Source organism: Sarcophilus harrisii, chromosome 3 (genome assembly GCF_902635505.1).
Source record: "Sarcophilus harrisii chromosome 3, mSarHar1.11, whole genome shotgun sequence".
Lineage (NCBI taxonomy): Eukaryota > Metazoa > Chordata > Mammalia > Dasyuromorphia > Dasyuridae > Sarcophilus > Sarcophilus harrisii.
The window spans coordinates 15,667,444-15,689,615 of NC_045428.1; the positions used below are offsets into that span (position 1 = coordinate 15,667,444).

General features: G+C 42.9%; 1 protein-coding gene across 3 annotated transcripts; it reads right to left on the reverse strand.

Annotated features, from left to right (window-relative positions):
• Positions 1-2,553: 2,553 nt before the first annotated feature.
• CCNL1 (cyclin L1) lies at positions 2,554-15,970 on the reverse strand. Of its 3 annotated transcripts, XM_031957561.1 has the most exons (11): positions 15,520-15,965; positions 15,308-15,382; positions 14,349-14,458; positions 7,405-7,525; positions 6,982-7,046; positions 5,029-5,128; positions 4,819-4,923; positions 4,591-4,732; positions 4,282-4,393; positions 4,096-4,194; positions 2,554-3,399 (listed from the first exon to the last, which is right to left on the reverse strand). In XM_031957561.1, exons 1-11 carry the CDS (start codon positions 15,889-15,891, stop codon positions 3,051-3,053), a joined length of 1,650 nt encoding a protein of 549 aa, XP_031813421.1. In that variant the 5' UTR covers positions 15,892-15,965; the 3' UTR covers positions 2,554-3,050. The 3 variants fall into 3 exon arrangements, with proteins under 3 accessions (XP_031813421.1, XP_031813423.1, XP_031813422.1); XM_031957563.1 differs by lacking the exons at positions 2,554-3,399; positions 4,096-4,194; positions 4,282-4,393; positions 4,591-4,732; positions 4,819-4,923 and adding an exon at positions 6,725-6,738 and having other exon boundaries at positions 5,040-5,128; positions 15,520-15,970; XM_031957562.1 differs by lacking the exons at positions 2,554-3,399; positions 4,096-4,194; positions 4,282-4,393; ... (1 more) ...; positions 4,819-4,923; positions 5,029-5,128 and adding an exon at positions 5,390-6,738 and having other exon boundaries at positions 15,520-15,970.
• Between the last annotated feature and the right edge of the window lie 6,202 nt (positions 15,971-22,172).

The following is a 22,172-nucleotide window of genomic DNA, read 5'->3' on the forward strand; positions in this document are numbered from 1 at the left end:
CCCCGAGGACTGTGAATAGAAAAAACAAAAACAAAAAACAAAATTGTTTTTCTGATCATTGTGATTTCAATATAATTGGTCTCCTTTGTAGTCCTAAGTATTTTATTTTAGACATTTAAAATCCTGATTCTGAGAAGGGTCCAGGGGCTTTGCCGGACTGATTACTACAGGGAGCCAGGGCCCACAAAGGATTAAGAAACCCCAGATGAGAAGAATTCTAAGGCCCTTTCTGGCCCCGACTCCAGGATGCTCTACACACCAGCACATCTGTGACCTCAGCAGCTGGGGAAACTTATTTTGCTTTTTCTGCAGCTTTACCTTCCTCCTTTGCTCTGGGCCTTTTCCTGAGCTCAAGCTAAGCCACGTCCTGGAACTCCCCAAGAGACTCTCTCAGACAAGCCAGGAGCCTGCTCCGTGACCTTTCACTGCCACCTGACCTTGACCCGGGCCCCTGTATCCTTGAAAAAGCCCCTCACGTGGTATTACATGGGCCTGCGTGTGTACACACTACACGTCCAGCTAATACACCCATCTATACGGACAGCACTAGAGACAGCAATGGGATGAAGGCCACATATCCCTTCAGAGAATCCCATTTAATGAACAAAATTCAAAGGGGAAAATATTTTTAAAACCCAGAGCCCAGGCTCCGACCCCCTGCCCTCCACTGTCCCCTCCTCTGTCTCACCATTGACATCACTGGTTCCCATGAACGTTACTGTCATCTCTAAGCCAATCTAGACCTCCAGCCAAATCTTCCCAGGGCCACAGTCCCTGGAACCTAAATGCCCAGACTCCCTGCTTCCAGATACTGATTGGCCATCTTTGTCGCCTCATCCATCCTTCCCTTTCCTTGCTCTTCCTCATTGCTTTATGTATCCAATGGCTCATTACCCCTCCAGCCCCATCCCATATGTCCCAGCTCCAGCCCCCTGTCCAGGACTGCCAACTACCCAGATCCTCAGAAGCACCCATGACTTTCTGGACAAAATACCCATTTTCTCAACTTCCCCCACTCATTTCCTCTCACAATCCCCCTACCCAGTAACATCTTTCTTACTTAAGACCTCCCTGATGGTCCCAGATGATTCACCTTGGATTTTATTTACTTCTATGACACATTCTCCTGCCCTAAATTTAAAAAGGTTTGGGGTTTTCCCCTCATGGGCCCCAAAATTTCTGTTCAGTGATTTACACACTGCAGAAACTTGTTGGGCCGAACTGGATTCATAAAGTAGAGGTTTAGCCAAGTAATCTTGACTTCAAGTCCCAGTCTGACATTGTTTAGCCTGCTCCGGAGAAATAAGCGGCCACATAATTCACTTAAGTAAACCAAATGAGATGGGCTCAACCCAAACCTCCCAGCTGAAGAACATTCTCCACACAAACAGTACTGGAGGAACATGGGAGTTATCGTGGACTTACTGAGCTGGAGCTGCAGCAGGTAGCTACGATGGGGGAAGGGTTTAAGACCCCCGACAGTGATCCCTAAGGCCACGGGAGTTGGGGAGTTAATGGGACATGAAGGAATGGGTCTAGAGTAGCCCCACTTTTAGCAATGAGGAATCAATACAGCAGAGCCCACAGCGTCACAGAAAATAAGGTGGGCCCAGAATCAGTGCTGCAGGGCAAGAACCCCCAATGTCAAGAGAGCTGTTAAGAGTGGCAAGTGAAACAACAAGCTGGGAACCCGCTGGGTTACAATGGGAAGACCGAGGGACCAAAATGGTCTAGACTGTGGTAATTAAAGGAACTGAGGCAAGTCTGGCACTGGTGCTTTCTGGGCTCTTTCCCTCACCTCTAAATGAAGGGATTGGACCAGATCATGCTCGGAACCAGAATCCTTACCTTCTGTTCCAGTTCAATAGGGGAAAAAATCTGCCCCATTTACTTCCAGCATGGTCCTGTCACCGAGGGGCCAGATCTGCGTTAAAACCCCATTTCCGTTGCTGGCGCAAGTTACCCTCTGAAGCCTCCTTCCAAACTCTAGGAAACGAGGGGCCGGCTGCCTGAAGGTGAAAGAAAATGGTGCAACCCGGGGGTTTCATGACCAGTCTGCTTTCCCAAAGGACCTTTAAGACCAATTTAGTCTGAGATGGGCATTTTACATGAGAAAATTAAGGCAAAGAAAGGGAGTGACTTCAGGATCCAGGGTTCCGGCCCTAGCCCTCTCGCATGAGAGTTCCTGGCCTTTTTGTCTGGGCTGATGTGATGCCTTAGCTAAAGGGGGACATAAAATTCCATCTCTGCAGCCTTCCTCAGACACATCCCAATTCCTAGTCTCCTAATCTAGCACCAACTCTACATGTCACTGGATGAGCAAGAAACTTGGTTCTGGTGGTCTTAATGGCCAGTATCTTTAGGTCTCTGAGCACTCTCTAACCTTAAGAGTAGAACAATTAAAAAGCCAGCTCCAAATTGTCAGAAAAAGCCTAGAAAGACGGCATTATTAAATTGAGGTACAATTTGTATGTCACTTATGGGATGGTGCCATTTTCAAGTAGCAGAAACAAAGAATGAGAAATCAGTCCAACTAGTAACTATTCAACATTCAAATTTCAGTTTAATAATTTATTTAAATAAGATATTTGAAGAGGCAGTTTTAAAAAAAACCCAAGATTTATATTTTTATTTCCTTGTAAAAATCTTTACACATGCAGACAAACCAGTGTAAGAAAGTGTCCACCATCATTTAAACAAATAACCATACTTAAATAGTATAATGTCTGCAATTTATCCGTATAAAAATAAGATACATTTTTACAGAAGACCACTCTCCAGTTCTTATATTGATAAACAATACACAACTATAATAGGTACAATTGAACTTGACCATGGTTTTCAATTAGATACTGCTAGGGCATTTTAATGTGCAAAAAATTAACATAGTTCTTCCAAAAGAAAATGTCCTCAATGTTTCTAAAAACCTAGAGGGCTTTTAATAAATCAATTCCTAATCAGTTTGTTTCTAATATTTCAATTAAGAGTCCATACACCATAATGTAGACAGGCGTAACTACTAAGGAATGATGCAGGCTCCGAGCCGAGGATCAGCGCCTGTGCCTGCCGTGTCCAGAGCGGTTCCCGCCGTGGTGCTTGCCTTTGTGGGCCCGCTCGAAGGACCGAGAGCGCTCGCGCCTCTCCCGGTGGTGTCCCCGTTCGTGCCTGTGCTTCTTGGCAGCGTCGGAATGATCCCGAGATTTGCTCTGAGAGCGGGAGCGGGATTTTTTCCTCTTGTGGCCGTGTCTGTTTGAGCTTTTCAAATCCTCCCTGGTGTGCTTGGCTTTGAGGTGTGGAGAGCCGTGGTTGTGGTGCCTCCGGGGACTCTCGCTGTGACTGCGGGAGCGACTCCTTGATCTTGAGCTGTATGTTCCCGATCGACTCCGTCTGTTGTTATAACTTAAAAAAGGAGGAATTGCGGTCTTAGGTTTGGCTTTTTCCACACAACAAGCGACTACCCCCCCCAGCGGTACAAACCCACCCAGACTCTGGCATTTCCTCGCTCCACTACTCCTACTAGACTAAGTTCCAAGCAGCAAAGGGCCGGCAAGGGTCTTGCCAGTCACCTTAGGGGTCCCCCACGGTCAGAGGGCCACGCCAACTGAATCAAGTTGCAGAAGGCAAGGGAGGGTTTTGCCATTACAATCTAGTTACAGAGCCTTCATGAGGTCTAGCTAAAAAGTTTTTCTAAAAGGACAATGAAATTGTTTTCTAATTCTTCTTCCTTAGTTACTAATTATTCAGCTGTATCAATTTGACCTCTGCTTCTTTTGTTCTTAAACTCGAAGAAAGGGGAAGCCAGTTACTTGGAATAATGGACAGAGCACCAGCCCTGAAGTCAGGAGGACTCAAGTTCAAAATCTGGTCTCAAGACACTTAATCCTTCCTAGCTATGGGACCCTGAGCAAGTCACTTAACCCCAACTGCCCGGAGGGTGGGAGTGGGGGAGGAAGTGTGGGAACAAAGGACTTTAGAAGGATGGCCACACATTCCAATGTCTAATCCATTATTTCCAAGTTTCTGGCTATAAACTACAGCAACTTTAAACTAAGAAAAATCTATATTTCTCATGGGTCCCCAGAAATAATTACTTACTGTCTTCTTGGCGTATGAGATCGAGATCGTGATCTTGTTCGTGATCTCGACCGACTGGCGCTTCTACTGTTTCTACTTCTCTTGCTGTCCTTCCTAACACTGAAATAAAGAGGGGAGGGGAAAGGTCAGATTCTCTCTCTCACAAGTCTGTGAACTGGACAGTTGTCTCCTGCCCATAATACTCACCCGTTATAAGGGCTCTTGGATGCCTGCGGTCTATCTTCCGGTTCTTTTTTGATGGTCTTCATACTGGTCGATATCGGCGTTTTCTCTTCTGGCTTTACTTCTCTTGGTGATGCTTAAAAAAGAAAGATCATGTTTAAAAAAAAGCCTAAGGCTGCTCTCCTAAGGAATGACTATGGCCATGTGGTTCTAAATTTGTTTTTAACTGACAATATTTGTTCAGACACTTTTAAATATTAGCAGACAAAGGAATTAAGCTTATAATCAAAACTTTCCTCTCTCCTGGTTATGGAAATATGAAATAAATCTTACATGGTTTAGAAGCTGGAGAAAAGCCACCCAGTGTCGACAGGGCTGGAGTTCCATCAGGATTCAATCCTTTCGCTTTTAATTTAGCTTCTTGGAGAGCTACTTTCCTCTTTTCTACTTCTTTTTCCAGCAATTCATAGTTTGGCTATTGAAAAGGAAAAGGAAATGAACATTTCTAGTCTGATGTCCCATAACAAGTCAGTCACAGGCAGGCGAGCAAGGACGTCTTACCTTTTTCCTGGTATAAAGCCTAAGTGTTTCTATGCAGATATCCTGAATGTCTTCTTCTGTGGTACCAAAGAGCAGAAACCAATGAGGACGAGTTGGCAGTGGAATCTAAACAAGAAGCAATAGTTGAGTTTAGACGAAATCGGGGCATTTTATTCTTTTTGGGTTTTGGTCTACTTGGTGTCATGGGGAGTTCCCAGATGACATGCTCACCTGAAGCGCTCTAGCTGCAAGGTAGATACAAGCACATGCTATTGTCTCTGGTTGAAATCGAACAAAAACATTGGTTCGAAGGCTGTCATTCATGTAATTCCTGGAAAACATTATAACTCTAAGTTTTATAGATGAACAAATGTTTCTTCCGGAGTTTAAACTTAATTGGAGACTCAATCTACTTTATTCTTTTTCCTTCTCTTTAGTTATATTTGTCTTATAAGATGTAGCATTCTTATCTTAAAATTCTAGCGATAAGAATTTTAACATTTTAAATCTGTCCCTCTGCTTAAAAAAAAAAAAAAAAAAAAGCAATAAGAAACCAAAAGCCTCCCACCCCCCCCCTTCTCTGCCCAACAAAGGAGAAAAAAACATATTTGCTATTTTTGGAGAAAAGTTTTTAAAGCGATAACAGTTTCATTCTTAAAAAGTAATGCCTTACAACGTTGCTTTCCACAATTCTTCATACTTTATGTCTCAGAATGTGTCTCAGAATTATGTCTCAGAACTGCAGGTCTGTTCTGTGTACAAAACAACCTCACAAGACTTTTCAGGGGGAAAAAATGGTAGGGAAAAAATATTTATACTCTTCAAAGTGGCTGCTGATTGACAATTAGTTCAAATAGTAAGGAAACTAAATTTGCTGCTTGGGAAAACAACTTCAAACCTTGTAAAGGTAATTGATTAGATTGAAAGCAAACACATCTTTAATGTTTATGCAGCAGTTAAACAGACTGAATATATTCCAATTACTTAATATATGTTGGACATTTGTATTCTTCCATACAAAATGGTTATAAATATACAATACGTCAATTACTTCAAGTTATCATAAATGAAAAATGGAATCAGTGTCCTTAACATTTAGCTAAGAAAACTGATCCATGAAATCTGATTTCATGAAACATACATGAAAACAAACATTAACTTATATAGATTTTAATAAGACCAGTACACGATATTATTCTTTAATGAAAGCCCAACAGGTGCATGGGACATAATGAGGAAATTTAAGTCATTTATGCTCGTTACTTGGCAAAGGACTTGTTACTGCCAATAATTTCCTATACATAATTAACTTTTAGAATAAAGGACAGCAGAGTAACAATTATAACAATTCACCAAAATAATACTCATTTTACCTTTAAATAAGCCAGCACTCCTCGCAGAAAATCAGCATCTCAAAAGTGTTGCTTAAAGTCTCCAAGCAATATTAAGACTTCCCTTTAAACAAGGGAAGGCCTGACAAATTCTCTAAATTTTATATTGCCTGAAATGCAAATCTGAAATCCAATAGCCCAACTGCTAGGAGTTGTAGGATATAAAATGGTGCCCACTGTCGTTTCCTTTGCAGGGTTAGCATGCTGTACATACTAATGATCCGAATTTAGTCAAACTACTAATAAAATCAATTCATAATGGCCGGAACAACAAGTCTATCAAAAATGAGCCGATCATTTTGATAGTAACAGGTATACATTAAATACATATGCAGGTTGAATAGTTACTTCTAGAAACAAATATACAAATCCTTTTGACACCCCGACAGAACTAGAAGATGCTGCCAGATGGATATGGACCACTTCAGTGAATCTCGGATGAGAGCTTGCACTGGATTGGCTGGAGAGAAGGGCAGCCAATCAGGCCATCCTGAGGTCATGGGCTGAGGTGCAGAGGGCAGAGTTCTATGACTTACCATCATGGACTACCCTTTAATTAAAGAGTAGAAAAAAGAACAAAGTTAAATTGAGTTCTCCGTAAAAAGTAATTAGTCAAACCAAGAAAACAGTAAGCAGAAATAAGCATTATTTACCTTTTTTTTTTTTTTTTTGCCCAAAATAGCTCATTTTGAAAGTAGCTTACATTTCATTGTTTTGAAAATAGAAAATAAAACTTACGTTATTTCTGCTACTGTTTTCCTGGCTAGGAAATAGTGTGCAAAGGATGACTTACCAGGCTGTCTGAACCAGGGTTTGATTCCGTTCACATTCTAAGACTTGTAAATACATAACAATGATCTAGGGGAAAAGGAAGAGACACAGAATGATTACACATGGCGTTTCCTGTTCCACCAGTTAATTCTGTCAAACGGGACAGATGCACCAAACCAAAAATTTAAAAGCCTTTAAGTTAACATTTTAAGAACCAAATAATTTATCTTCATAGGCACAGTAAAAAAGAATGACTGTAAAATAACTTTTATAACTATCTGCAGACAACACAGCAATTTACTCCAAAACCGCATCCCCGTCACTTCTAAACAAGCATTGACGGCTCAATGTGATCAACAGATCTCAACACCTACATATTAATGATTAAAAAAATATTTACTATCAAACCAACAGAAAACTTAACACATGCATTCCCGTAACTCACCTTGTGTGGATGCTTGACATGTACACAAAATCCCAATTCCTTCAATACCCTTCTCTCTGCCTTGATTACTTGATTTTTGGTGTTTATGTAGTTCTGATCAAGGATCAGGGGGCTTGGTGTCCTAGTTTGTAAGAAATAAAATCACAACTGTTTTGCACATTCAAACAAGTTTATTTGTGGCATCTCCATTTTCCCTTCCAACCAACTATTGGCAACAGAAACCAGCTTTTTAAACTCCTGCAAACAAGTTAAAGCATTGATCTTGTGCTGTCCAAGTTAAGCTAATCAAACATACAGACCGACTTTACATTCATTCCAAAAGTGACTTTGTTTAAATCACTTACTCCTTTATGTTCTAATATCTACTAACGTGAAAAGAAACTTAATATCTACTTACAAATGCATCCTGGTTGTTTATGTCTAAAAAAACTTCATGCTTCTCAGTGTCAAAAGTAAAAAATTCATTCTCAGACTCTATAAAAGCTTAAAAATATTTGTGATATAAGTTATCGTTACTTTTAAAGTTTCCTCTTCATAAACTTCCTTATGAAATACAAGTAGTTAATTGCAGTAGTTTAATTTAAGACAAAGGATTTACCTTTAAAGCATAAACAAGTACCCATCAATGTGATTTGTAAATTGAAAAGCACAAACACGTAATAATATAAACAGATGATCTGTATTAATTCCAACTTCACCTAACATGGCTGATCTTAAGAAGAAACAGATAAAAGAACTGTTAGCAAGTTAACAATTAGTTCAACCACTTAAGTAGCCTTGAGGTGCCCAGATGATCTCGATGATCTACTTAATGAACCAATTTCAGAAAGCTCTTACACCTCTCATAAAAGCTAAGGATCTGAGTAAGAGTAAATGACTACGTTCATACAGAAGAGTAAACCACTACATTCAATCATCTGTTGGGAAATTTGTCAGAAACTAGTCAAGAGGCAGCATCTAATCAATTTTTAGAACCTGGATACAATGTTACTTGGCATAAATTAAGAGCAGAGAACACAAAGTTCTCCACTGTGAGTAAAGCTACATTGGCAAAACAGATACTCCGCCCTATTTTACACATACTTGCTTTTTTTTTTTTAAAGGACACACCATGAACTGTGGGAATCAAGTATTTTTTTCCATCACTACATATTCAAGATTGAATTTTCTTTACTACAGAAATATTGATGTTGTAACAGCTTCTGTTGACATAAGATGAAGGAAAAGCTGTTAACCTGAATACCCTCTATAAATACATACCATGTAAATGAAGTACCACAATTTATCTTTCTTAAAGACATGGACATAATAATAATTTCCCCATATTAGGCAAATGATTTTCACAATTAAAACATGAATGTTTTCTATCGTGGTAAACATCATGTTTAGCTTTCGGTACAAAGGTCAAGTATAGAACATCTATTTCTAGCAGATATAAAGGGGAAAAAAACTTTTCTTGGTCTGCTATGGTGTGAATCATTCTGTTGCAATAAGTATGTGGGCCAGCTGCAAGCCAATGAGCCATCTGTTGGTCTCCCTTTTTTTACTGGGGAGGATTCCTCCTTCATCAAGAGGATGGGGACAATCACAATTCCTGAAAGGAAAGTGTTTTACTAACTTGTGCTCTTAAAAATGCCCACATACCTCTTACCTATCATAGATCACAGATTTACAATTACAAGAGACCTTCAATGGAGGTTAACAAAGTCCCACCACATGGAGCAGGTGAGGAAGAATTCAACCACCAGTTTCTTTGACTCTAAATCCAGTCTTCTTTCAAACACCCCCTCCTCTCCTTCACAGATTCAAATGTGAAGGAACCTTAGGAGGATTCAGTGCAACCCTTCATTTGACAGATTAAGTAACTTGGGCTCAGTGGAGTGAAGGAATTTGCTCAACATCCTAAGTTATTAGTCATAACATGTTAAGAAATTTCACTAGTAAATACATTTGTCAAAACAGAAGTTGATAATGTAGACATTAATTCTTATTTTAATATTGTCAAAAAGCTCACCCAAATTCTCTCCAGCCTATATGCTGAAGATTAAATTTAATAACTTGGTATAAATAGGAAAACCAGCTTACAGATGAGAAAGATCTCAGTCGTACCGAATTCTTTTAGTCAAGTTAAAGAAAATAAAGTTAACCATTTCTTTTAGAAAAGCAATATGAACTCATCATGGTCATATATATATATTATACATACACATATATGCACGTATGCATACGCTAAATATTCCCAGACATTTAAAGCTCCAAACAAAGCCATATGGTAAAAACATTTTCTAATGCTAATATTTTTTTTCTTTTTGGTTAGCAAGTACTCATGCTAAGAAATTCAGTCTCATATTCTTATACAACACTATTAAAATATCTCCCCCATAAGATTGGTACTGGAGAATATAAAATTTCCTCTTTTGAGATAAAGTTTCTAGAAAAGATTTAAGCACACCCTAAAGTAAAAAAATAAGCCATTTCAAAATAGGAGTCTGTTGTAATGAATGACTAATATCTTACTTCTAGTAAAATGATGGATATATTGCTCATTAGATGCATTATATATTCATGCTTTAACAGGAAGTACTGTTTCTATTTAACCAACTAGCTGGTTATTTAATAATAACCAGCTTCTGAAGTTTGTCCAAACCTCCCAGGGTCCTGGTTCAATTTGGGCCCACCCCTAATTTGATCACAAATTTGCGCTGAATGCTATTTTTTTTAACCTTTTTCAATTTATCTAGATCCTCTCATCATGCTTTGTCAACATCAAGTTAACCCTAAATTTAATTTAATCCTTCCCCCTTTAGAAAAGCACTCAAATTCACTAGTTTGAGTCAAATTATCACCTGAAGTATCCAAGGAGTTCTTTTATAGAGGATTTAACTAGGTGCAAAGTACTGACATTTTACTCAGCAAAGAATTAGTAAACATGTGTCCCTACCAGAAAGGGACACTAAACCATTTAAATACACATATATTTTGCAAAGAGACAGCTTATTTTTCTTTTAAACTGAAGTTAACTATAAATTATCTATACTTGTGACTATCAGGGAATGAATCAATGACTACTTTCTGAAAATCATAATCAAATTTTCCCAGTAGTGGTGTATAAAGTCCAGAAGGTGGCTTTCTTCTACTGAGAAACTGCATTCCCACAGAAATGTAAGATTGATAAGTGACACAAATGTGTAAGAATAAAATATACTGAAATATAAGAATTTTTTTTCATTTTCCAAGTTTCCAACACTTTTTGACCACAAAAAACAGAAAGCTACTTACAATTATATACTAAACAAAGTCCATTTCAAGTACTTGAAACAATTTTTTTCAAAGTGTAGTCCTTGGAAGGAGTACCTTACATTGTAAGTACCTATAATTCCATTTGCTGAATTACTGATTTACTTACTTTAAAAAAGATACTAGGCACTAATTTTGCCTGTATCCTTTACCTATTTTAGTTCAACCACAATAAACATGCAAATCATGTGAGAAACCTCATTGGTATCTCAAAAATTAAACAATTCCTCCCAATTCATCCAGTTTATTCATTAAGAATTTATTACATGTTGCAAAGTATGATGGGAAGATTTAAGAATAAGCCAATTGCACTAGATTTGTTTTAATCAAGATTATTTTAGACTATTTAGTTCTCACTTATAGCTACCAATATGTTAAGTAAGCACGGTAGCAAATTAAAATCAATGGATAGAAATTGCAATCAATCCATCAATAACTTTACTTTCTCTCACATTGGACAACAGCCTTCTCAGAAGCAATAAATTTTCAGGGACTTGAAAAAGTCTTAAGGCCCAAAGTAGGCATTAGACAAACACCGAGTTATTGAAGCATTCTTATGAAAAGAGAAGGGATTCATTGAGTGGGAGCCTCTACCAGATGAGTTCCAAGATCTGTTCCAAATTTATTATTACTCATCTTTCTGGTCAAGCCAAAGTATTAGCTGGGCTTACTTAGCTAATTCCTCCCAGAAAAGTACACTTATCTCATGACCCTCAACCTTGAAATAGAAGCTGACCTTCAAGAATACAAAAGCTTGAATTTATATTCCTGAATATGCCATGGATATGGAAGTAAATTCTTCCTCTTAAAATGTAAATAACAATCTACTTGAAGGTCACTATATGTTATGATCTTTAAAAGAACAGCTAGACCTTAAGCTTTAGAGGCCTGAAGCACTGTGGATACATACTTTTGGTCTAGGACACCTGAGCTTTATTTCTGGAGGAAGCAAATTAAGAGTTAGTTGGGACTGTATTTTAAAAATGTATAAAGCTAGCTTCCTCACAAATAGTGGGAAAATGAATACATCAAAGTGCTATGTCCATTTTATGAGGACACTAAAAAGCTTAGTTACTGTCACACAGATGCTCAGACAAGATTTGAACTCAAGTTTTCTGTTGCTAAATTCGGGGCTCATTACATTATGCCAAACTGCCCCAAGGCTTAGGTCCCTTTTTAGAAACACATTATAAACCAAAATGCTGCTTAAGTAGACCAATTAAGTCTACATTTATTAACTAGAGTTTATGTTCAGAGCACCAGGCAAACAAAACCAGAACAGCTTCCTGCTCTCAAGGAATGGGTGGCACTGGTGGGGTGGGGCAGGTAACATGGAGAAAAAAACTATTAACAGAAAAAGAGGAGAAAGACAGAAGATAGCATACTAAGAACTTTGAAGTGGGATGTGGCATCAGGAAACACCTCGTGGATGTGCCACATGAGCCTGGAGCCTTGGGAAATTAAGCAACCATCTATTTTACTCGATTATTCCTTTCTAATGGCCTAAAAAGCTATGAGCTTCCCACTCCACCCCCACGTAGTTTTTATTTTTACCGACCTACAATACTAACAACTTGGACAGCAAAGACAAAAGCTTTTAACAAGAAACAGGAGTTTTTCCAAATGGTTCACCAGTGGCCAACCTGTTAGTCCCCGATTCCAGTGACCTATTCTCAGAGCACTGGCTTCTCCTTGGGGATTTTCGATACTTCACTCACTGTTGCCATGACGACAGCTTCATCGCTATGTACCACTCCACATCACCCAGGCTTTGGTAAATGTAGCTGGTCGCTGTATAGTCGGTTGCAAGGGAAAAAAGAGTTGAAGTTAATAACACATACAAGTTACATGCTTGTAAACTTGTAAAAATGCATAGAAACTTTTACATCCTGCTTGCTTTAGAAAAAAAAAATTTCTGCATGATTAATATTTCTTTCAAATGTCATGCAAATTCACTCGACAGATTGCATGGAGAAAAGTAATTTCACCATAATTGAATCAACAGTGTTTTAATGATAAAAGAAAGCATTGCTGGGTTTGGGTTTTTTCCGCCATACCAATAACATGCACCAATGACAATGGGAAGGGAATATTTGTACAAATAAAATATCTAATTTCTGACCTTAATTTTTAAAAAATATCAATCAAGTATAACAAATTTTTCTAGGAAAAGAGAATTCATCTTCATTGTTGGTTACATAACTCTAGCTTAATATTAATAGTTTGAAGATTGAGATAAATTATTTCCACTGATCAGCTAAATTAGTTCAGGTGAGTTTTATTTTGAAAAAGTTTGAAAGGCATAGAAAAAAAAATAAAGAAATCCACACTGTACAGCTGTACAAACTGGCTCTATTTTAATGACAGAATAAAACGGCATTAATTTGGAAAAAAATTATTTCAATGTCACCCAAGTTAGAAATTTCCTTCTCTAAAAACTTTCATTGTGGTAGGACGTGGGGAAAAAGGCTGTGGGGAAGGGAGAATAGAGAGAAAGAGAATATAGAATTTTTTTTTAAAAGTACCTTGTGATAGTAATATTCAAGATAGTTTATTATTAATTACCCTATTCATTTAGGGGACTGTCCCGCACTTTCGTGTTGAACTCAGAACCCCACTATTGCCAACTCCTGGATTCAGCCAAGACTTAAGGCCGACAAAGGGTAACTGATTCAGGAACTAGCTCCCAATTCCCAGCCAAATAAAGCATGAACAATCTCAGTATCACTATCCTTTTAAAACTTCCTTTCAAACCAATAACAAGTTTGTCTACCAATTATCAGTATTCCATAAGAATGAAACTTGAAGATCTAAACTAAGCCAAAAGTATCCTTCTGCAGGATGTACTAAATTCACCTACAAATGAAGAAACCCCTGAAAAGAAGACTTTTCCTTAAATAAGCACATAAAGAAACAACTTGGGTTTGTTTAACTGTGCAAATTTGATTAAAAAAAAAAAAAAACTTTAGTTTCAACCTCTGCATTTTAACTTATAAAATCCAATTCCCATGCCTCACTCTAATTCAACCCAAACTCTTATTTTTCTATCCCACTCCTGAGACTGTATCTAACCAGAACAAAATACCTGTTTAATCCCTTTGACTTCAACTTCAACCTTTATCATCCTGCAGTCCTTTCAGATCCGGTATTATGCGATATATCGTAGTTGGATGTTGAGAAGTATTCTAACAAAAGCCAACCTCAATTGATAAAGAATTAACTAGACTTCAGGGAGATATACATAAACTAAACAAAAAACTTTGCTACAAAATTACCTTACTACATTGTTTACACTTCCAACTTTGTCTTCAAAACAAATGAACAGGGTGTGCTCAATCTCTCAGAGCAGAATCCACACTTTTATGGCGTAACTGGCCTCCAATACTGTACAGTCAACTGTAAGGGAATCTGCCTGAACAAGCTTGTTACCAAGGAGTAACTACTTTTTATTACTGTTTCTCCAATTTTAAGTGCCACATTGTGGTTTTAAATACCCATGTGAACTTGACTACCTAAACAGCCTTTTTTGTTTCCTTATGTCAGATTAACCTGTGGGGAATCTTTAAAAAAAAAAAAAAAAAAAAATTAAACCTGATGGTACTGGTACACACAGTAGAGACATTATTTTCAAAAATTATTAATCTTACCTTTTTCCTCTTAACTGTCGTAAATGGTGAAAAACATTTATCACATCTCTTATTCTACGAGGTGCTTCTTCAATTTTGGAAGCGAGATTGATACATGCCATGGCAACAATCTGAAAAGAACCCATTTCCCAAAAAGATCAGACAGATATTCTACGTTTATTTGGGGGGAGGGGGGAGAAAAGGGAAGGGGAAAGGGAAAGTAACCTAAACCTAGACTACCTTTTCCCTATATAGTTTATTAAATCTCACAAATTAAGACTGGCCATCCCACCTTGAGGAACAAAAGCACCAGGCCTATTTCTTACTGCCTATTTTCTGTGGATATAAATAGGGGTTCTTAAGAGTTCAGAAAGTGGGGTAGGCGAGTCTGTGATCTTAGCTAGGGAGGAAACCCCCCCCCTTTTTTTAATACCTTTCTAAGCTTCGGTTACCTTTGAAAGCCCAGAAACTTTTTTTTTTTACAAACCTAAAGATTTTTAAAATTAAAGATTTTACAATTTTTACAATTAAAGATTTAGATTTTTACAATCTAAAATCATTCTGAAAAGGAGTCCGTGGCGATCACCGTGACTGCCAAGTGTCAGTGACACGGAAAAACGTTAATTAAAAAAATCCCCGGTCTAAGCGAAAGAAAAAAAAAGTTTGGCACAACTGGCCCGTCAGTCGAGCCGGTGGCCTTGAATCCCACTGTGGGATCTGGGGGCATCAGAGGACCTGGACACCAAGCCCAGGCTCTTCCTCTCGCTCCCTGGGTGACCTTGAACGGCCACTCGGGAGCCCCGGGCCCTTTTCCGGGGCCGCACTGCCTGGGGGCTCTCCCGCGGCTCCGAGCCCAGCCCGTCGGACCGCGCGGACGCCGGCCTAGCCGGCGTAGCCCTGGACTCCCCGGAGACGGAGGTGAAGGAGAAAGTTCGGGAGGGTGGGGGAGGGTGCGGGGTCCGGCCCGGCGGCGGCCTTACCTCAAAACTGTGTTTGACGAAGGACTTGGAGTAGAAGAAGCGGTGGAACAGCACCTGCCCCGTCGCCATCGCCACCTGCAGTCGGGAGAGACCGGAAGCGCCGGGGTCAGCCACGAGCCCGGCCCCAGCGCGGCCGCCATTTTGTGCGGCCCGGGCCGGCCGCGCCCCTCCCCCCGCCCCCCGCGGCGCCGAGCCCGCTCCCGGGGCCCTACCTGGGGCAGCCGAAGCAAGATGCCGGCGGCCTGGATGAGCTCGCATCCCAGGATGCGCAGGTCCGTCTCGCTGGGCAGGTCGAGGCCGTCCTGCATCGACGGCGTGGGCGACAGCCGCTCCTCCGGGATCAGCGAGTGGTCAATGGTCAGCGACACCTCCGAGTAGAGCCGGTCGCCGATGAGGATTCCGGCCGCGGGGCCGCTGCCGGAGGCCGCCGAGACCGGACCCCCCGAGGCCGCCGCCGCCGCCGCCGCCGCGGGGGCCGAGGAGGAAGACGCGGCCGACGAGGAGGAGGCCGGGGCCGAGGCCGAAGAGGACGAGGCCGAGGAGGCCGAGGCCGCGGCCGGGATCGGGTGAGGCCCGGACGCCATCGTCGCAGCGAGCTCCGCGCACGCCCAACGCAGCCGGAACCCGCGGCAAGAATAACCAGAGTCCTCGGCGACTGCTCCGGCTCCTCCCGCCGCTGCCAGGTGCTGGACGCCGCACGCCCCGTGGCCGCCTCCGCCGTGACGTCACCGCGCCCCCGCGCAAAGTAGTCCCTGTTTAACCGCCTCTTCCCGGAGGGAGGCGTCGCAAGCGGGCTCCCGTCCCCACGCCCTCTGAGGAGCGTCGCCCCCTGCAGGAAAATACCGCGAAGAGCAGCTGCCCCCTCTCCTCCCCGGGCGCACTTAGGGCCAGGGTCCCGAGGTCCGTCTCTGGCTCGGCCTAGTGCGGCCGTCGGGGGCTGCCCCCGCGTAGTCCTCGCTGCTGCCGCTTCATCCGGTCACCTCCCGGGTCAAAGCAGCACCCCCCGAGTCCCCTTCCCCGTTGTCCGCATTGCCTGGCGATCGTTTCAGGCTGGGCTTCGGCGAGGCAAATTGAATGTGTCTCCGATAGAAGCGCCCCCGGCCGGCCAGCCCCTCCCAGACTTAGCTGTCTCTGCTTCGGGCGGGCCGCCGCGCAGGTGTGCCAAGGTAACCCCGACCCCTACCTGCTCAGCCGAGGACCAGTGCCGTCCACTGCCCCCCCCCCCCCCCCCCCCCCCCCCCCCCCCGAAGCACCGTCCGTGGTTTTTGAAAGCTCGAAGACATGGGTCTGCTCTCGCCAGTGGTCTCGGAAAGACCACGGAGATCAAGAAGAGTAGGACATGCAGCGTCGGAGGACAATTTTACCCATTTCCCCCCAAAACATCAACATTTATGAAGTTTCCAAACTCAGTGAGTTCCCAACAACATCCTAAAATGCACTTTTAAAAAATAATAGTGATTAGGAAGGGAAGCACAAAAAGAACCTGAAGGAAAGAGGTCACGCCCATCGCGGCTTATTATTTTTTGTTCTTTATTAGACGTCTCCGAGACTGAAAATGAATGACATTGATACCTTTCCCCGAATGTTAGAAAAGCACTCGATAAAGCTTCCGATGCAATTCTTGTGGATACAATTGAGTAGTGTGGATTAAATGAGTGGGGCCGACTAAAAACCAGTCGAATGTTTTATCAAGAATAGTTTTTTTCAGGGTTTGGATGTCGGCCAACTTGGAGAAATGCTTCTAGTGAAGTGCTTAAGGGATCTATGCTGAATCCTGCCTGTGATGCTTAATTAATATGTAGTATACTTATCAGATTTGTAGATGGAACCCAGGAGGGATAGAAAAGAAATGGGATGACAAAATTAGGATTTGAAAAAAAACTCAATATACTAGAACCAACCTTAGTATGACTCTAATAGAGTAAAAAAAATAAGCATAAATATCAAGTTTTACCTTGAATTCAACACAACTTAAACACCAGATTGAAAAAGTATGGATAGTGGATCATGTGCAAAAGGTCTTGGAGTTCTAATGGACTTGTAAATTCAAATGCTAGGAAAAGTTGTACCCTGCTGGCATCTAAAAAAGTTAATGTCACCTAAGGCTGCTTTAAATGAGGCCTAGTGTCCAGATCAGGAAGTGATAGGAGGATGTATTCTCTTCCTTCAGTAGCCACTTATGAAGTGGAAAGCCAAGATTTCTGGTGAAGGCCTGGAGAGAATATTATCATTTGAGGCCTGGTTAAAGAAACTGAGTGTTTAGTTTGGAAAAAACACTTGGGGTGGCAGGATTGTTTTCAAGATTGTCACTTAGAAGAGTGGGGCCTTCAGATTGGTGGTTGTTGGTCCCCAGGACAGAATTGGGATGCATGGATGGCAGATGCAAGGAAGTACTTTTAGTTTAGTGAAAGGAAAGCTTTGCCTCAGGAGCTAAGAACAGCTGGTAGTTATTTACTTCAGGAGTCCTTTCCATGCAGTATATCTCATCTGACCCTGGCAATCTCACCAGGCCAGGTGCTGCTTTTACTGAGGAGTCCTAGGCTAAAGATAAATGAGTTGTCCAAAGTCAGGTAGTTAGCACTCTGTGCCTTACTACATGAGGTGGATCCCCCTGCTGTGGAATCCTTTAAGCTGGATGATTTGCTAGAGATGAAGCAGGAAATCCCTGTTCTGGTACAGGTTGGATCCAGTGACTTTCAAGTCCCCCTCTCTTCTCTCCTCTGCTGTTTTGGGATTACATTTGTATCCCTCATTTGATACTTAAGCAAAGTTTGCTTCACATGATCACTTTCACATATGTACATGTCGCCTTCTACAGTAGGTTATAAACTCCCAGAGTCCAGGGTCTGTTTCCCAGTTTTATCTCCTCTGACCTGTAAATTTCAGTATCAAGTTGTCGTATAAATGGCATTTCTCTCGAGTTTAGCAGCCTGCCCGTTGTGCCCAATCTTTCCTATCTTCTCTCAATGCTGTTTCCAAAAGGCTTCTCCTGTCACCCTCCCTTCTAGAAGACAGAGAACATTGCCATTACTGACTGATTCTATTTAGTTCTTAAAATGGCCCGCACTGGCTGAATGCCTCCCATTTTCTGATCCACATAGATAGGGTGTGTCTAGAACAGCAAACATTACATTCCAACTGCTGACAAGGCCAGATAAGTGGTGGGTGGGACACAGCAGATCACCCAGGGCAGAGAAATCCATAGCTGGGGTCTGGAAGGAGTTTCTGGAGGCATAGCTAAAACATGAGTGGTATGTATGTACACTAAGGCTATTTATAGAAATGTGAGAGGCTCAATTACAGAGTTTTTAGAGCTGGGATAGACCTTAAGAGTTTACTTAATCTATCCCTCCTTATTTATGTTACAGATGAGAAAATAGACCAAAAGACAATAATAAATATTTGTTGAATTGATACAATTAGTGGTTCAACCAAACTATTTCCTGGGCTACTTTATACTATGTTTCATAGTTTTTGGAGTCGGGGGCTGGCCAGCTAAATTTGGACCCATTCATAAACTCACAAAGACAGCATTTGTGAGGGAGTTGCCATAAGGAACAAGGAATCCTAGAGGATTTAAGCAACTTTATTGGAGCACTTCTATATAAACAAATTAAATTTAGTTTTCATGGTTTTTATGTGGTACAGTGTGAACCAATGGGCAGGATAAGAGCCTCTCCCTCAAATTAGCAAGGCTCTGGAGTTGGGATTTCTGGGTTAGCATAAACTTTGTAACTTATTTAGTCAGGACCTGGCACTGGCTCAGACCCCCTTCAATGGAAACCTTACACACGTAGCAGATGCATAGAACATGTTCTTTTTAGCACTGTGAAGACATGGCAATCATCCAGGCAATTTGGTCAATAGAGGTGGCCTGAAAATATAAGTCTAAAAATTCACTTTTGAGTCTGAATCGACTGATTCTCTATGTAGAAAGAACAGGCCTGATATGACTAGCACCCAAGCCACCAAAGGCTTACGTCACCCCCAATATTAAAGTCATTCTTTGGATTTGTCTAGAAAGTATCTGTAAAGGACTTGTCACTTCAGAGTGGATCATGTAGGGACCATATAACACATGGGGATTAAAATTAAAAATCCTCATTTTCAGATTTTGAAGTTAACTTTATTTTTGAGGGGTTACCTACTTGCAGTTCTAATGAAGGGTGCTGGTAAATTTTTTTCATTACCATACAGAAAGAATGGTCCTAACTTTAACAATTACTCTTTCTTGCTGGAATACAAGGGAGAGCTATTGGAATACACAGGAGCCACCTGACACCGTAACACTTACTAATAAGCAGTAACTGATGGAAAATGAACGTGATTTTGAGCTCCTAGAGTAGCAGGGACTCCGTGTCTCTCTTTTCCAGGCTACACTTAAAATGTGACACAGTGCAGGTCATACTCTTCAAGTAGAATTTTGAACCCAATCAGCTGTTCTGAATGAACAGAAACAAGGTCTTAAAATATTTAATTCGTAGCATCTTAGGATATAAATAGAACTTATATTTAAGCTCTTGAGAGGGAAAAGAACATCATGTATCTGTCAAATCATAGATCTCCTAAAATCCACCAGATATCAAATATGAAAGTTATATATGTGTGCATATAGTTATACATACAAAACTTATGTATTACATAACATACTTTTACGATTTCTCAAACATCTATTTTCTCACGCCTTACTTACCCTTGTTAAATCCAGGAAAAACAAATTAGAGAAACTCATTTGTATCTTTTCACATGATAAGAAATAGTCCCTATAGAGAAGAGAAAATGGCAACAAGGAAAAACAATGCTTTACAAGTCCAGTAAAACTAACCCTGATGTTTATCTTTCTGTCATGAAATAGCTCATTGTCTAAATATGGCGCGAGACGTTTTATAGTAGGTTTAATTTAGGTTTATGATGTTGAACTTAAGTATTTCACTTAAACGTGTAATTTAGGTTTATAATAGTTTTAATTTGGGTCCATTGGCACAGACGGACTTTTCCCTCCGGGAAGAAGGCTTAGGACGCCCCAGGGGGGCCGCCCCGCGAAGCTTGAGCAAGGGTTCGGGGGCCCCCGCGCTGCGCACGTTCGGAACGGCCGCCAGCGCGCCCGGGGGGGCCTTCGCGCCGCGGCCTCGGCCCGCAAGCTCACCGGCGGGGACCTCAGCGGCTCTGCTCCGGGAAGTTAGGGTCTCAGACTAAGGGAGAGGGGCCGGGACCGAGACCCGGGACTCCGGAGCTAGTGCCCCGCTCCGTTCCGGGAGCATTTGAGTCTCCCCCTCTTGGGGACAAAGATTACACGTGGGCTTTGGACCTCGCCCCCCTCCCCCCGACTTCCCGCCCTTCCCCCACGATACGCTCGTCCCCACAGTCTGCAGCTCACGTGACTGCGTTCGCGTCCCCTCCCCCATCCCCACGCACAGCTCGGCTACGGAAGCCGCAGAGACCGCACGACCGAGCGCGCAGGCGGCCTCGGCCGAAAGGGATCTACAGGCGTCAGGGTGGCCGTACGGCGCCGGCCAGTTTCCGCTCGAGGAGGTGGGGCTGGGAATACCTTCGCCATTCAGCCTCCTCTCACCTCCGCCGGAGCGGGCGGGGCCCCCAGCCCAGAAGGTCCCCGGCCCCAGCGCGGGCCCCGCCCCAACGCGTAAAGCAACGTCAGAGACGACGGAGGCATCTTCCTCCGCCGGGCAGTTCCGCTGCCGGGACTAGATTCCCTCGTCCCTTCCCCCCTCCCTTCCCGCTCCGGAAATCCCCCGCCCTTCCCTTCCCGCTCTCAATGTCCTGGGCCTCGCGCTCTTTTCCAGCTGCTCGTGACGTAGGAAGCAGAACCGGCCTTTTCGGCCCGGGCGGGACGCGCTGATTGGCTGTCAGGCCTCGGTCATAGAGGGCGAGCTGAGGGTCGAATGCTTGGGGGGGAGGGGGGGACGTAGTAACACGGGAAGTCCCACCCAGAGACCTTCCACCCGCCCTGTTGGGCTGAGCAGGGAGCCGAGGCCTGGGGAGGCCGAGCGGCGTGGCCAGGGTCCCACCTCCCGTTACTCCGAGGCCCCGAACTCGGTCACTTACCCCTCCCCCAGCTCTGTCCGCGGGGGAGGGGCGGGGGCTTCCCTCCACAATGCCGAGCCTGGTGGGCTCCGCCCCAGAGATGACCGTGGTTCGGTCAGCGCCAGTGGGATTCTCCAGACCGGCCGGAGCCGGAGTCGGGTCCCATCCCTGAAACTCCCAACTACGGGGAAGTTAGGAAGTCCCTGTTCCCCGAGTCCCCGGCTTCGAGCTCCGCTCGGAGTAAGCTTGGAGGGTGACGTCACCCTTCCCTTTCACCCCGCCCCCGGGCGCCCGAAAACTTGCAGTTCCCCTGGGGAGCCCGGCCCGGAGCTGAGGTGACGGGGGAGGAGTTTGGGGGGCTACTAGAGAGGGAAACTGAGGCCGGCCCCCTGGTCGGCGAGGCTCGTGGGATGCAGCCCCCAGCTGGCCGGGGGGCAAGCGGCGGGCGGGAGAGCGTGTGCGTCTCTGAATCTGTCTCTCTCGCACGCAAAGTTCCGTCCTCGGTGTTTCTCTTCCTCCTTTTGACGCTACGTGCGACTTCCTCTTCCTCACTGGAGCCTTTAGCTTTCTTTGTTTCTCACTTCCTGTCTCTTCACCCACCCCTCTGTTTCAGCATTTCTCCCCCTGCCTTTTGCCCCTTTCCCATTTTCGCGTTCATTGAATGGAACAAAAAATTGAAATATAGTTAAAAGTTTTTGTTGCTTTTATTGTAGGAACATTGAAGTTTTATGCCTCAGCCAGGTCTCTCAGAAACAATTGCTTTGCCCTTGTATGGGGTCCCTAGTGCTTTCTGTGCAGCATTATTGGTACACGTTGGCAAATA